Source organism: Mesocricetus auratus, unplaced genomic scaffold, assembly GCF_017639785.1.
Source record: "Mesocricetus auratus isolate SY011 unplaced genomic scaffold, BCM_Maur_2.0 Super-Scaffold_100015, whole genome shotgun sequence".
NCBI classification, from domain to species: Eukaryota; Metazoa; Chordata; class Mammalia; order Rodentia; family Cricetidae; genus Mesocricetus; species Mesocricetus auratus.
Window position 1 is genome coordinate 5,376,557 of NW_024429198.1, and position 14,341 is coordinate 5,390,897.

Below are 14,341 nucleotides of genomic sequence, written 5' to 3' on the forward strand. Positions count from 1 at the left end.
AAGAGTTTCTTCAAAGATCTTGAGATGTGCAGCCTCACTGGAGAAAGCTTAACTGCTTTTCTTTGGTTGAGACTGTGTTTTCCTCTTATTGTTAACTCTGATGTGATACGTGAGGGAACTTGACAACTTGTGTTTCACTTTTGAGTTTGTCTTACTGCTTAATTCCTAGCTTTGTAGTCTTTGTTTCTCTCCTCTGCCCCCACTTATACCTGTTTCTTCTGTTGTAGGTGAATAATGCTTTTGTGGGTTAATAATTGAACCTAATAGTCATTTATTTCCTAGGCTTTTTATGGTAGAGTATGTATTATGAGTTCCCAAGAGATACGCTTCCAAGTAGCCTTTGGACACATGCTTGAAATTGGAATCAGTGTGTTTGTCACCTGCTCTTCAAATGTGACTGTCCTTTACTAAATCTGTTGTTTTCTCCCTTACAGTAACAAATGAATATAATGAATCATTGCTCTACAGTCCTGAAGAACCAAAAATACTTTTCAGTATTCGAGAGCCAATAGCAAACAGAGTTTTCTCAAGCAGCCGTCAACGTTGTTTCTCATCAAAGTAAGCATCCTTGATCAGTCCAGTAAATTATTTAAAAAGGAAAAACAAAACAAAACCCCACAGAAACAAACAAAATCATCCTTTTCTTTTTGAGACATTGAGGCCACCTAGAAGGAAACAGCTTTTGCTTTATTCAATTGAGATTCAATTTATATTTACAAATTAAACTCGTTTGTATTTCTTACATCTTAATGTCTTAGGTTTTTGAATATTAACTAATATAAATAGAAGGCTTCATGACATAGGTGATTGGAAGAGACACTGTAAACATACCGTGAAATGTACTTGAACAACATAAGGTTGATAAGTTGCTCTACACCAGGATTAAGAACTCCAAAGAATAGTCCATTAGGGAAACAAAACAGCAAGGTACAGAGCAAGGTATTTGCAAAAGATATCTGGCCTATCTCAAGGTATTTGAGAATAGTGTCTGGAGTCATTGCTTCAGTAGCCAAAACTTTGTGAGCATATGCACCATGCCACAAATGGGATTTGGAGCTTTACCTATGTGGTCATAATCACAATCAAGTGTACTGGAAAGTGTGTATTAAGTTACTTGAGGGTGTATGTACACTGGATGTATAGTGTATGTGAAATGTGAATTTTGTTTAGATTTGGATTTCATCCCCAGATACCTCTCTCTCTCTCTCTCTCTCTCTCACACACACACACACACACACACACACACACACACGTATGTAAATATTAAAAATTTTAAAAATCCTATCTAAAAGATTTCTGTTTCTAAGCATTTTGGTTAAGGACTATTCAGTCTACATATAAAAGTAAAAATAAAAGGCAACCCACTGCATTAAAAAAATAAAAAGCCAAAGATGTTTGATCTTTCCCAAAGGCATATTTAATAAACATCTAAAAAGTGCTTGACCTTACTAATTTGGGGAATGAAAACATCCCCAAACTAGCATGGCTGATATGCAGTTCAAGAATGGACAGTTCCGTACAGTGATAGACAGTGGGCACACTTGAGAAGAAGCGGGCAAACGTAGCAGCTGGGAGAAGGTACTGATGCTGTGTTCATAAACTGTTCATTATTGAGTTCTCTCTTCCATGCTTACATTATAGAATCCTTAAGTAAAATTTTACACAAGAATGCACTCTTGCTCAGTAAAAATACTTGTCTTGGAAATAACTTGAAGTTACATGAATGTAACCTAGCAACCACACCGTCTATTTTTTTTTTACCACTGGTAAATACTAAAATGAATGGTTCTACCTTGAATTTTAAATTTGAGATGTTGATAATACACCCATATTATTGACAGTCACTGATTGTTAAATCAGAAAGCAACTAAATTCTTAAAATCAAGGGGCCAAATAAGCTATTGGTTATGCCAACAAAAATCAAGAGTTTACTTAGTGTTAAGATATTTAATGGTTTATATTTAATGAGACATCTCTTTCCCCTTAGAGTTTGTGTCCGTTCTCGATGTTGGGATGCCTGCATGGTTGTGGATGGAGGAACTTCTTTTGAATTTAACGATGGAGCAATTGCTTCAATGATGATCAATAAAGAAGATGAGCTTCGAACTGTGATTCTAGAGCAGTGAAGGATTTCCTCAGACAACACATTTGATTACTAGAAGTATTTTTTTTTTCTGCAGATACAGATGACCAGCCATAAACCTACCTTATTTTGGTCCTTACTGAGACTGGCTATCACTAGAGTCAAAGGTGACAAAGTAGGATCTATGTCCTGTTCTGTTCCATTGTGATAGACAAAAACTGTTCACCATGTGAGAAATGGTGGACTAAATGGATTAAAATTACATTGGTGACATTTCTATATTATTTACAGTTGGTAACCAAGAGTATTGACATTGTTTAGAGAGGCAGGTTAAATAAAAGGTTAAGTATTTAGGATTTCAAATTTAACTGTATAAGCGTTTTGGTTTGGTTTTGTTTTTTTCTTCCTAACTTTGTATTGGCTTTGTGTCATTTGACTAGTGCATTATTTTTATAGTACCTAAAGGTAAAGATTTTTAAAAATTTTGATGGAGAATTTTGATAAATCATGATGTTGACCTAACTGAAGTTGGTAAATGTGTTTTTATATATGCTAAGAATTTTCTAGTTCTAGGAAATAATGATGAAATTATTATTGATTGAAAAAATTGAATCATTTTTAAAATTACTTGTAGATGAATTCTGACTTCTTTTGGTTAATGTCAGCAATGCTAGATAAAGTACATCTGTTGGGACAAATGATGTAAATGTATTAATTTTTCTGTACAAATTGTTGGTCAGACAAACTTTTTTTTTTAAATAACTTGAGTCCAGTAGCCCCTTTCCTGTCTTTGAATCTCTAGTATGAACTCAAGGATTAGAAAGATAACCAATGAATATGTTTTGTTAGGAGTTTGGTAAAACATTCAAACCTTCTTTTCGTTTTAGAATTGTCAGCAAGAGAATTGGGCATAGTTTTGGAATTGCCTTACTTTAGCATTTTTGTATTCCAAACTTTAAACAGTAGCTCTGTAGGATAAAAACACCAGACCTTCCCCTACCCCAATATAAAAACCTGCCACTTATTCAGTTGAGTAGTTTTCACTTGGTGGAATTGGTTTTCATTGACAAAGCATTTATTGAAGATGCATTCTGTGTCACATATCACGGCATGCGTTGGATAGACACTGACTAGACTGTTGATGGAACTTGAGCCCAGTGAGCTCAGAAGTCAGTGCTGAAAGCTAGGACGCTAAGTATGATCAGATCAAATGCTCTTAGCTTTGCCAAGCTCAACCTGCTGCTCTTAACAACAAAACATGAATGTCGATGTGCAAGGCAAGCTGGGTTCGTCTAGGTTTTGCTGTTTACTCAGAATGTGTTCCTCAGGAGTATCTGCAGAAGGAAATACGTTAGTGTTTTTGCTGAGCCAAGTCTTACTTTCTAGTTCAATTTTTTAAAAAATGATAATATTTAAGATACCACTTTATATGGAAGTTAAATTCCACACTATATAAATTTCCCCCAAAGGCTAAAAATACTTTGTGAGGGGGGAATGCCACTTCTGTCCTTACTATATCCAGGAATCTGGTTGTCCATGATTTACCACAGATCTATTAATATGTACTATTAGCTAGTAACTAGCTGTGTGGAATTGTTCATAAGCTACATTTGGAAAAGTGTTAAAATTACTATGTTTGCAATCTAACTTCTGCTCTGTTGCAGGAAGGATTTATTTGTAATAGATGAATGACAAAGGGTGTTGGAGTATCAAAAATGTCTTTTTGAATGGATTAACCTTTAATGACCATTGTATGCAAATAAAACTAAACCATTGTCTGTTCTTTATTACCTTTATTTCCTAAATTCTTATGAGATCATTATATAAACCAAGTTTCCCCCGAAGACTATTTCAGGTCTCTCCCCACAGCCATGTCTTCTGTGCACTGTAATCTCAGTTCTTTGCCATTACTTAGCTGAATAATTTGTTTATTCAGAGGCCAAAATGCTTAGTTCAAAAATGTATTTTTCATATGATTTAGTTTAATATTTTTTATGTTCCATAGTTTCTATATTCTTGAATGGATAGCTTTCATGTACAAAACAATTTCATTTTTATACAAGTAGGATAACCCAAATAATTATAAAATGTTCACTTGAGTTGAAAGTGTCAAATAAAAAGTTAAGGATACATGGACTAGGGAGATGGCTCAACACTGAAGAGCTCTTGCTGCACAAACAGGAAGACCTGAGTTCAGATCCCTAGCAGGCACCTACAGAGCTGGCTGTGGTCATACTTTGCCCACACCGAGCCTGGCAGGCAGTATAGAAAGAATTGCTGGAGCTTATAGGCTGCTAGTCTAACCCAGGTTCAGTGACTGTCTCACAAGAGTGAGGTAAAGAATGATAGAGCAGGTCACCTGACATCCCACACACACATGCATGCTCACTAACAATAAATATTTAAGGAGATGTATTGCTAAGCTATGAAAATAATACAACTTTAGAATATCTGTCACCAGGAGCTCTTTCTACTGTGTGCATATATCTCTATCCATATGCTTAAGGGTACTAAAAATATCCCATGGATAACCACTATGTGGAATAATAATCATGGGGAAGGGTTAAGAGTAAATACATTGCTGAACTGTAATCCCAGCCCTCAGGAGGTGGGGCTAAGATTGTGAGTTAAAAGTCTTGCTTGGGCAATATAGTAAGACCTTATCTTAAATAGTGAACCCTCCAAAATAATACTTGAATTACATTTTCAAATGCTTTATATTTATGAAGGATTAGTGGGCATAAGTCAGTGAGGCTATTTTGCACATTAAGGAAGGTGCACTTCAAGTTACTTGAAAGAAAAATCAATGATTAGGTAGGGAGCTAGAGATAAAGCACACGCTGTTCTTGACAAGGACCCAAGTTTGGTTCCCAGCACCCACGTCAGGCAGTTCACAAGAGCTAGTAACTCCAGGTCCGTGGGGTCTTCTGGCCTCCACAGGTACCTATAGACATGTGCACATGTACTCACAAAAGTAAATCAATAAAATGTATGGCTCTCACTGAAAATGGAGCCTGATGCCAAACACTATTTCAGATCTTACCGGTGTTTCCTGTTGTGCAGAAGTCACCCCTGACCTTCTGGTGCTAGAACTAACTGCAACTTAGGAAGATGTCCAATGTGGCAGGGGCAGCGTAACTTGTTCGGCATTTGTTTCAAGGATGATATCACTACAACCCAGAATGTGGAATACAGACACATGATCTATCTTCGGTACATAAATTTCCAGGGATGAAAGAAAACCTAAAGCTTAACTTTTTAAAGAATCATTGAATGCAACACGTGGACCACGTTAGGAGACTGATCAAAACAAAATAGGAATGGTGACACAAGCCTGTAACCCCAGTACCTGGCAGGCAAAGATCGATGAGTTCAAGGTCAGCTGGAGCTAATAGTCATCTCGAGGCTCTCGTGAGATACATAATGAGCTTGTCTCAAAATCAAAACAGTTCAAAAACACAAAGTTGAGAGACAGCTCTTCAACCCCATCCCTTTGTTCAGTGCTTAGAGTTAATGCTACACCTCTATTTACATAAACTAAGGTTTTGTAAAGTTGTCTTCATATGAGGGAACGGTTGAGATCACATTAATGAGGCTGGCCAGGAGTCAAAGACGGTTGACACTGGATGGAGAGGCTCTCTGGATATACTTTACATTCTCTGTCATTTAAAAACAAAAATTAGCACTATAATGGTATAGTAATTGAAAAAAAAATGAGTAAACCTGGTGGGTGATTTAGAACTACTAGCCTGGCATTTAAATGGAAAGGTTCAAAGGGACTGAACTAGTGCAAGCTCTGGAGCTGTTCACACCGTTTAAACCATGGACATATCCAACGTGAGCTGATTCAGTCTGTACTTAGTGTTACATGACATCAGACACCTGAACCCAGATATTTTGTAAATGCCATTATTCTTGAGAGCACATTAAGGCCAACAGCCCTGTATTTAGCACTTTTCAGAATGCATTATGAACTTGTTTTGACAACACACACACAGACAGGTAGATTGGGGTTGAGGTTGAAGTATTATTTTATCTGGCCCAAATGGCAACCCAAACTGCTGTTTTCTAAATTTAATGACTACCAAAGAGGGACACCAATTAGCTCAAGTACTTGTTTTTATAAAAATGTACTTTATTTTAAAATGAGTCTATAAAAGTAGAAATCACATACAAAAATACAGATGACTGCGACATGTTGGCAAAAGAGCTCCAGCTGGACTTGAGTAAGGAAGAACTGGTGTGTGTCTGAGGGCAGCTGGGCCAGCGTCCCACCAGAGCCCACTGGCAGCCCATCACTAATCTGTAAACAATAGTTTCAAGTAGTAGTTAGCACTTTAAAACTACTCGGGAACTGAACCATAATCATTCCTGTGTTACACTTTTAAAATGTTCTTTAGGTCTGAGCAGGTAAAGGCACTTATTATTGTAACAGTAACGTTCTTTTGATGAAAAGGTTAATAGAAATGTGTTGCGGCTCTGTTGTATTCAAAAGAGGTAATTGCCTTAATTTTTTCCTTTTCTAAGAAACAAAACTTGATCTTTTTGCTTCTGTGTATCAGGTGTTAAAAAAATACATCTGTTATCAAAAGGTTTAATGCCCCGTGAGTCTTAAAAACGAAGGCGAAGTGCAAGTCGCGCCAGCCGCTTGGAAGCTGCACACGTACCTGCTTCTCGTGCATTTATGATGGAGAGGAAACAGCAGTTCCGCCTAAGGAACTTTAGATCCAGTAACATAATGGGCAGTTTCAAGCCATTGTGAAAGACCACTTAAAAGAATTTCAAGTCCTTGATTTCAGAGTAATATACAAAGACTGCAGCGCTAAGAAGGAAGAAACAGCAGACAAGATCAGCTCAGAACTATCTGACCTCTCGAGAGTGCTGATTAGAATACCATATTTCTAAAACAAAGCGAGTATTTTAAAAAGCTAAACAACCCACATAACATACATTGATTATAAAGTTTAAAAAGCACAATTAGATTTCCTCACCTAATTTAGGATTCTGGGAACACAGCATAGTACCTAAAACCACTGCAGAGTACTTCATATTAACCTGACTTTAAGAAACAGCCTTTTGAGGCTTCAAATCCTCTCCAGTTCTGTCCTTCCGGTTGTGTCTCTCTGTTTCTCATTCAAAGTTCAAGGTACATTATGCAGGACCGTGTTTCTATTCAACTGACTTCACACCCACACACAATGCTGATAGGTGTTCATTCCCAAGAGACTCGGCCTCAGACATTCCAGCCCATGATTCTTTCCTTTCAGCCCACCATACATATAGCTTATTGTTCTTCAAAATCAAGTTTTATAAAATGCTGAATAATTAAATAGATAAAAAGTTATGACAAACACCATGAAAACTGGTAGCCAGGGGTAATTTTAAAAACTTGATTCTAAATAGAATTAATCTGAAGGGCACTTGGAAGAGTTGGCTCAAATTTTGCTTTAAAAAGCTATTTTGAAATAATAGGCTCACCTAAAATTTCCAAAGACCTAACACTTGTGCTCTGAGGACACAGCTGACAGAATCGTCTCTATATTCTTGAAAAAGCAACACTTCATAGTTTTCCCTTGCAAATGGTTCCCTAACATACACGCACAATGAAGGCTAAGGTAAAACCAATAGGAAAGGTAACCACAGTCTCCAGCAAGTGGATTCGCTGTCTGTGCTCCTCATTGCAAAGGAAGAGGAGACGTCATCCTGCAGCAAGCACTTCATACACAACTGGGCTTTTGCAGAGTCAGTCGGCACTTGATACCCCAAATCTCCGGGTTCTTTTTGTTGTCCATAGTTGGCCTTGCAATGGTGGTGAAATAGGCACAATTGATCTGCAGGTGAGGAAGGGCTTCTCTCAATAGCTGCAGGGTAGCATCCGGCACGATTCCAAAAACTTGTAGCGTTTTTAGTGTGGGAATTTCTCCAAGTTCACTGGAAACGAAGAGCAAATTTCAGGATGCATGGCAATTGCTAGACTAATTATTATAAATTGTTTGTGATTTGTATCAGTCTACAAAAATGCAGCCTGAAAACATAATTTATAATAAATGATTAAAGGAAATACCACAGGGAGATAATAGCTGGGAAACATAGCAACCCGGCCCATATGGGTACAGGAAACAAGCCTGTGTGTCTCATTCTGTGTGACTGCTATGGAACTATGAAGTTTATTATAATTTTTAACTGAATTTGCCTCCTTTTTCCATTCTTGATCTATACAGATCTCTGGAAGAATTACTATGATGTAAGCTATTAATTGAGAAACGGTAAATGTTTCACTGTGGTGTCAATTGGAACCACTCGAAGATACATGTGACTTAGGAATCTGGACATGACCTTTATCTGAACTAGGCTCTCTCAACAGAAGACACTAGCAGCATTGATGACTTCTTAGCAATGATGCCCCCCTAACAAGTCCTTACTGCAGTGGAACCCACAAGTGATTTCCTTAAGGTATTTTTTACATGGGATTACATAGACCACAGATTAAAAAAAAGGGGGGGGGGTACCAATTTATAGCAAAGGCCCTGTTAATGATAGGACAGACCTTTTTATATGTGCTTCATGTTAGGTGACATATGGTTGTGTTAACAGTGAGACGATCAGGGGTCACACAAAATTGACCCTGTTTATCAAGGAAAACGCTTTGTGGCTTTGGTACTGACTCTTTTTAACATTGGTCTGTATGCCCGGCTTTATCTCTCCGATCCATGTTTGCTTTAGGTTGGGACACAGTGCAAAGTCTCAGGAAGGGGAACATTTATTTTGGAAATTCAGCAAAAGCCCCTGGCCATCAGTGTGCACAGTGGTGACCTTATGTTGTCACAGTCAATACGTATTCAAACAAAGCAAGTTTGTACTGTCACATGGCTTCCAGTGTCCCAGCCTTCCAGCATATTCCATGCAGCATTCAAGACATCTTTCTAAACAGTTCATGTCACTCACCTACTTCAGAACTACTAGAATCCAGATGGTTTATTAGATCTAAGGACCATCTGTGCTGAACAGGTTCCATGGGGCTTCCCATTACCCCTCTCAAAGTATGGATGGTACAGGTAAGCGCCACAATATTTAGTGTATGTCATGGGTTACAAGACAAATGGCAAATAAAAGCACTACCTAAAAATGAGTATGTCTAGAACCTCCCCTAAGAGTCCAGGGTGAGAGTGCATCTCTCATTGTGGGATGGGCACCCAATGTCCATTTGTATGCAGGAGTCCTGGATGAAATGACAGACTATGGACACCCCCATGGAAGAACTCACCCTCCCTGGGGAAAGGGAGAGGGACGTGAGATTGACATGTGAAGAAACCTTGTTTCTAATTTGAATTTAAATTTAAAAATCCATTTTTTAATAAAAAAAATGAGTATGTCTGCTTCTTGGGACAGTGAGATCAGGTCATAAGAGATCAAAATGAGAGAGTCAAGAGGAACACACTGCAGCTTTAACTTCTGCAATGTAGAAACAGATAGAAAGGCTGTGCACCACAGACCAGGTTATACTCATCAACACCAAAGATGACAGCAATCCTAGCACAACTCCTATGTGAAGTCGGCATTTGAGCACAGGGTCAGACCTGGGAGACGTCAGGTTCTGGGATGACCAGGCAGCCAAGCTGTGAGTCATGTGCAATGGATGACATCTAAAAGCGGAACTGGGTGGGAGGACGAGAAAGAAGAGTGAAGGCAGATGGCAGAGAAGGACGCATCTTTGCGGCAGCACTGAGAGGAGGCTGGTGAAGACGGCTCTCACGTGGTGCTCTCGGCATTAGCGTGAGAGAAGGGAGCTGCAGAAGACAGGACAAGAACCACCGCCTCTTGTGTGCATAGGCCACAATGCAGACAGAAACAAAGTCATAAGCTTCTCTGCCTTCACAGCAGAAAAGAAGAGGGAACCATGTACAAGCCACTCTCCATTTGTGTAAGCTAGTAAGAATGTCTTTTAAGGCTTTGTTCAAGTTTAATAAAAGGCATTCATCACACAAGAGGTTGAAGATCATAGGCCAGCCTGGGGATAAACACTGCGACTGGATCTCACAAACAAACCAACAAACAAAAAGACACTGAGAAACTTGGAGGTTTGCTCTTTATTGCATCTATACAATCCTGTTTCCCTTTAAATACAAAATGCCTTACTTTTAACTCTTAATTTCAAATCAGTTTTCTTTCCAACTTGGGTTTATTATTACGGACTAAAAAACAGGGAAATAAGACCAATTAAGGTAAGAGTCACTATAGCAGGGTCTGCAGGGATGGGAAACCTGACCCTTTTGAAGTATTGTAGAACACAATCAAAGATTCATATGTTGCTTCCCCACTTCTGAGATAAGACAACTATTTTGCAATACAGATGGCCGTTCTGTGGATAGTATTCCTGAGACACATTGGGATTCCTATTAAGAACTTCAAATGCATTAGTTGCCAGAATGACAAATCTTATGAAAAGGACTCGAATGAATTCATCTTAAAGGAGCTTCAATGTAAACCACTAGTATGTCCATGATGCTCAAAGAAGCATAGCAAGTTCAAGGACAACAGCATCTTGTTTGTATTCTACTCTGCTGCTCAGATGGGAAACTAAATCCCTTGATGGTCTTATTTCTTTAAAGATCAGGCTTTGACAAGTAATTAGGCTGAGGTTCACATCTCCACTGAGGGACGACTATGCAGGTAAACCATGATGCCACTGGATAAACATGAGGCATCACAGCCCCCCCTTGTGTCTGATAGAGGGAAAGCAAGCATTTAGGTACTGCTTAGCTCCTTTTCACAGTGGAGGAACAAAACCCCAGACTCACTGAAGAAACCAGAAAAGAAAATTCTCCTAGCGAGCTGCCCAGGCAGACTTGAAGCCCAGATGGCAAGAATGGATGACAGAGGAGCCTTTTGTGAGGACACTAGTAGTTTCTAGGAGTTCTGGAAAATACATGCAGGGATTTGGATCCGAGTTCCATGCATATGAGTTTGAGCTGCAACATTTGCGAGACATTCAAGAAAGATCAGCATTTTTTTAGGCAGTGTTTTTCCAAACGGCATACTACTAGCTAAGGCCCATGAGACTAGTTGAAATGATTAATTCAGTCATATAATTACCAGACTTTCAAAATTTACTGAACTCTCCACAGATCACTTATTACTCAAATTGTATGATATAGCCTATATGAAAAATATTGTTTTCAAACTCACCATTTTTAGGTGAATTATTGCTGACAATCTGATAGCAAGACAAATAATAGAGTAGTCTTACTCAAGCCATATGACTCTCTGCAGTAAAAAGAAGGGCACCTGACCAAGTGCAAGACACTGACCTCTTGTGGTTTTCAATGAAACTGCTATGCATTCACATTTGGTATAAGGAAGACTACTATAGCCCTTTGAAATGAAATAAGCAATGCCTGGAGATAAGAGACTTAATTTTCACGGACCCACATAATACACCCTCTGTTTAGATAGCATCAGACTCTCATACACGTATGCCAATTCGTCATCTTCCTTGGCTATCTGGGACTCCCATCACTAGATTATAGAACTTTTCTGTAAACCCAGACACAAGCTTTAAGAATGAACAGCAAACATTTGAAACAATCCCGCTCACATTGGCTCTGCCTCCCAGACTCACAGTGAGTTCCTTAGAGGTAAAAAGCTTCCTTTTGTAACTCCTTCACAGATACTAGGATAGCATTCTAACATGGTGATGCTGACAGTTAAATAATAAATGTTAATGAACTCAGCCAGTTCAACTGTACCAGACATTTTTGGGTTTTGGTTTTGGGTTTTTGAGACAGGGTTTCTCTGTGTAGCTCTGTAGGCCAGCCTGGCCTCAAACTCACAGAGATTCACCTGCCTCTGCCTCCCAAGTGCTGGGATTAAAGGCATGTACCCCAACGCCTGGCTCTGTACCAAACCTTTTAAGCAAACATTCTGTGAACTATTTTGATATTCCCTCCTAGACATTTTGTATCATATCAATGTTAATGTTCACATTGCGAGCATCCATTAGTAATGATGGATTTTACCACTGAGTGCTAGTCCCCGCTGTCTACTGGCACAAACACAAAACATACTTACAGTAGAGTTTCGGGTATTATATCATAGCACCGGCTGAGTGAGAGGTGTTGGAGGTAGTTGAGTTGAAAGAATTCTGGAAAGCAGTCATTCTTCAGCATGATACTGTCACTGTAACAGAGAGGAAAATTCAAAACCAGCCACAGGTTGAGAGGAGCACTGCTTCACTCCTCATTACAGCCTTTCCCCATTTCAAAAACAACCAACGCTTTCCAAACTGTGATCGAAAACAAACAGTACCTTAGGTCGAGGCGGACAAGGTTGGGGCACCGTTTAATTAAGGTACAAAGATCTAGGAAAAACAAACGAGATGGTCACTGTTAAATAAGGAAGGAGAAGAGGGTGTTTAATTACGGTACAAAGATCTAGGAAAAACACACGGGACCGTCACTGTTAAATAAGGAAGGAGAAGAAGGTGTTTAATTAAGGTACAAAGATCTAGGAAGGAGAAACAGGGGTTTGCTTTCGCTGCTGTAATTCAGCGTCACACTGGAAGTTAGAAAAGGTCTTCATGTAGAAAACTGCCTGCTGAGAAAATCCAAGCGAGCACCTGGGAATCTGCTGTGAATGCTACAGGAGCTGTGTGAAACCCCTGGATGGCAACTATTTATGTAGCAACAGTAACTGGCTGGAAAGAGAAGAGGAAATCCCAATTCATGATAGCCAAGGAAACAAACCCAAATGCCAGTACATAAAGGCAAACGGTATTATATCAAGATGGCTCTTCAACTTAGTGAGGCGGAATCATGAACTATTTCCAAAAAAAAACTGTTGTTCCACAAGTGTAAAATGAGTTTCCAACTCAATTTACAACCCACATATGCTTAGGTTCTAAATGCAATTTTTCAAGGAATTATTTGCAGAATTTTGGGTTGGGTAGAGAGTGTATAAATAAAGAAAAACTATGTAATCTACAGAAACAAAAAAATCTTAAAATTCTGCCACTTAAACCAGGCATGGTTGTGCAGACCTGGAATCCCAGTACTAGGGAGACAGAGGCTGAAGAGCTGCTGAGAACTGTAGACCACTCTGGTCTACACAGCTGGTTCCAGGCCAGCCAGGGCTAGATAGTGACACCTGCCTCAGAAATCAAAACCTAACAAAAACTCCTGTATGTCAGAGCATTTAGAGAATCATCAGAAAATGATGCGTATTCAGCATAAGTTAAACAGATTAATAGTCTTTTGTAAGAAAAGGATAAACAATAGACCAGGGGCATAAAGACATATTAACAAAGCAGATAAGAGAGCAGGAAATACTTCAGCAAATAGTTTCTGGGCTGGAAAGAAGCTCGGACGAGGAAAAGCTCTCGCTAGCAAGTCTGACAGTTTGGTCATCCCTGAAACCCACAGGTGGAAGGAGAAAGACTCCAGCAAGTTCTCTGACCGCCACACGCTTGCCGTGATACACTTCCCCAGAGCCTCCACTTTCCAAAATGAATACATGTAAAACAAATGCCAGGAAATGTTTTGCATGAAAAACAAAGCAAAGTACACATAGATACACAGTGCACTGTAATCTTAATCTAGTCAAAACACACCCATACAAACTCATATAAATAGAGAAAAGGAAACGGGCTAACAAGTACTGACATCATAAGCATTACAGAACTTGGAAGAGAGTGACGTGAACCGAGCTACTTTGTAAGATTTTAAATGTTACTTATTTAAAATTGACAAACTCCATTTAATGTTTGAATGTTTACTGTCATAGCTGTAACTGCAGCCACACTTTCCCCTATATTAGTTTTGTACTTTCTAATGCTTTTTCAACATACTGGTTTGGCTGTGTGATAGTCACAATTTGTTTAAAACAGTCAGTTTCTGCCCTAAGTCTGTCCCCGTTTTCTCAACTCCTTCCTGCCTTAGTACTTCATAACCCCAAGGAGAGCGCCTGAGGCCCAAACCTGGGAATCTCACTTAACTGCTTTCTCTCTTTCCATATCTAGTCTGTCCCCAAATGCTACTAGGTCAGCTTCCCAAATGTGCCCAAACATGGTCACTTCTTAGCACCTTAACTGGGACCACCCTAGTTTCCCAACTGTCCTCCCTGTTCTCAGCGTGGGCCAGAGTGAACAGTGTAAAGCCGACGGTGTCACTGCTCCGCTCCCCACATTCCACGGCTTTCTGTGCTGGCAGCCCCACCCTCAACACCCTCCTGTAGTACGCCAGCTCCCAACACCAAAGGCCCATG

The 14,341-nt window shown here is 39.3% G+C and overlaps 2 protein-coding genes across 8 annotated transcripts in view; one reads left to right on the forward strand and one right to left on the reverse strand.

The window, feature by feature from the left end:
- Nadk2 (NAD kinase 2, mitochondrial) overlaps positions 1-3,870 on the forward strand; it is a 37,078-nt gene extending 33,208 nt beyond the window's left edge. For all 4 annotated transcript variants that reach the window (XM_040757606.1, XM_040757607.1, XM_040757609.1 and 1 more), the window contains 2 exons: positions 435-558; positions 1,988-3,870. In XM_040757606.1, the coding sequence (XP_040613540.1) occupies positions 435-558; positions 1,988-2,126 (263 nt within the window). In that variant the 3' untranslated portion in view covers positions 2,127-3,870. The remainder of the gene's footprint in view (positions 1-434; positions 559-1,987) is intronic.
- Positions 3,871-6,197: 2,327 nt separating this feature from the next.
- Positions 6,198-14,341, reverse strand: part of Skp2 (S-phase kinase associated protein 2) — a 28,038-nt gene continuing 19,894 nt past the window's right edge. For 3 of the 4 annotated variants that reach the window (XM_005077996.4, XM_040757610.1, XM_040757611.1), the window contains 3 exons: positions 12,389-12,440; positions 12,152-12,259; positions 6,198-8,014 (listed from right to left, as the gene is read on the reverse strand). In XM_005077996.4, the coding sequence (XP_005078053.1) occupies positions 7,801-8,014; positions 12,152-12,259; positions 12,389-12,440 (374 nt within the window). In that variant the 3' untranslated portion in view covers positions 6,198-7,800. The remainder of the gene's footprint in view (positions 8,015-12,151; positions 12,260-12,388; positions 12,441-14,341) is intronic. The other variant, XR_005881581.1, reaches the window with a different exon arrangement.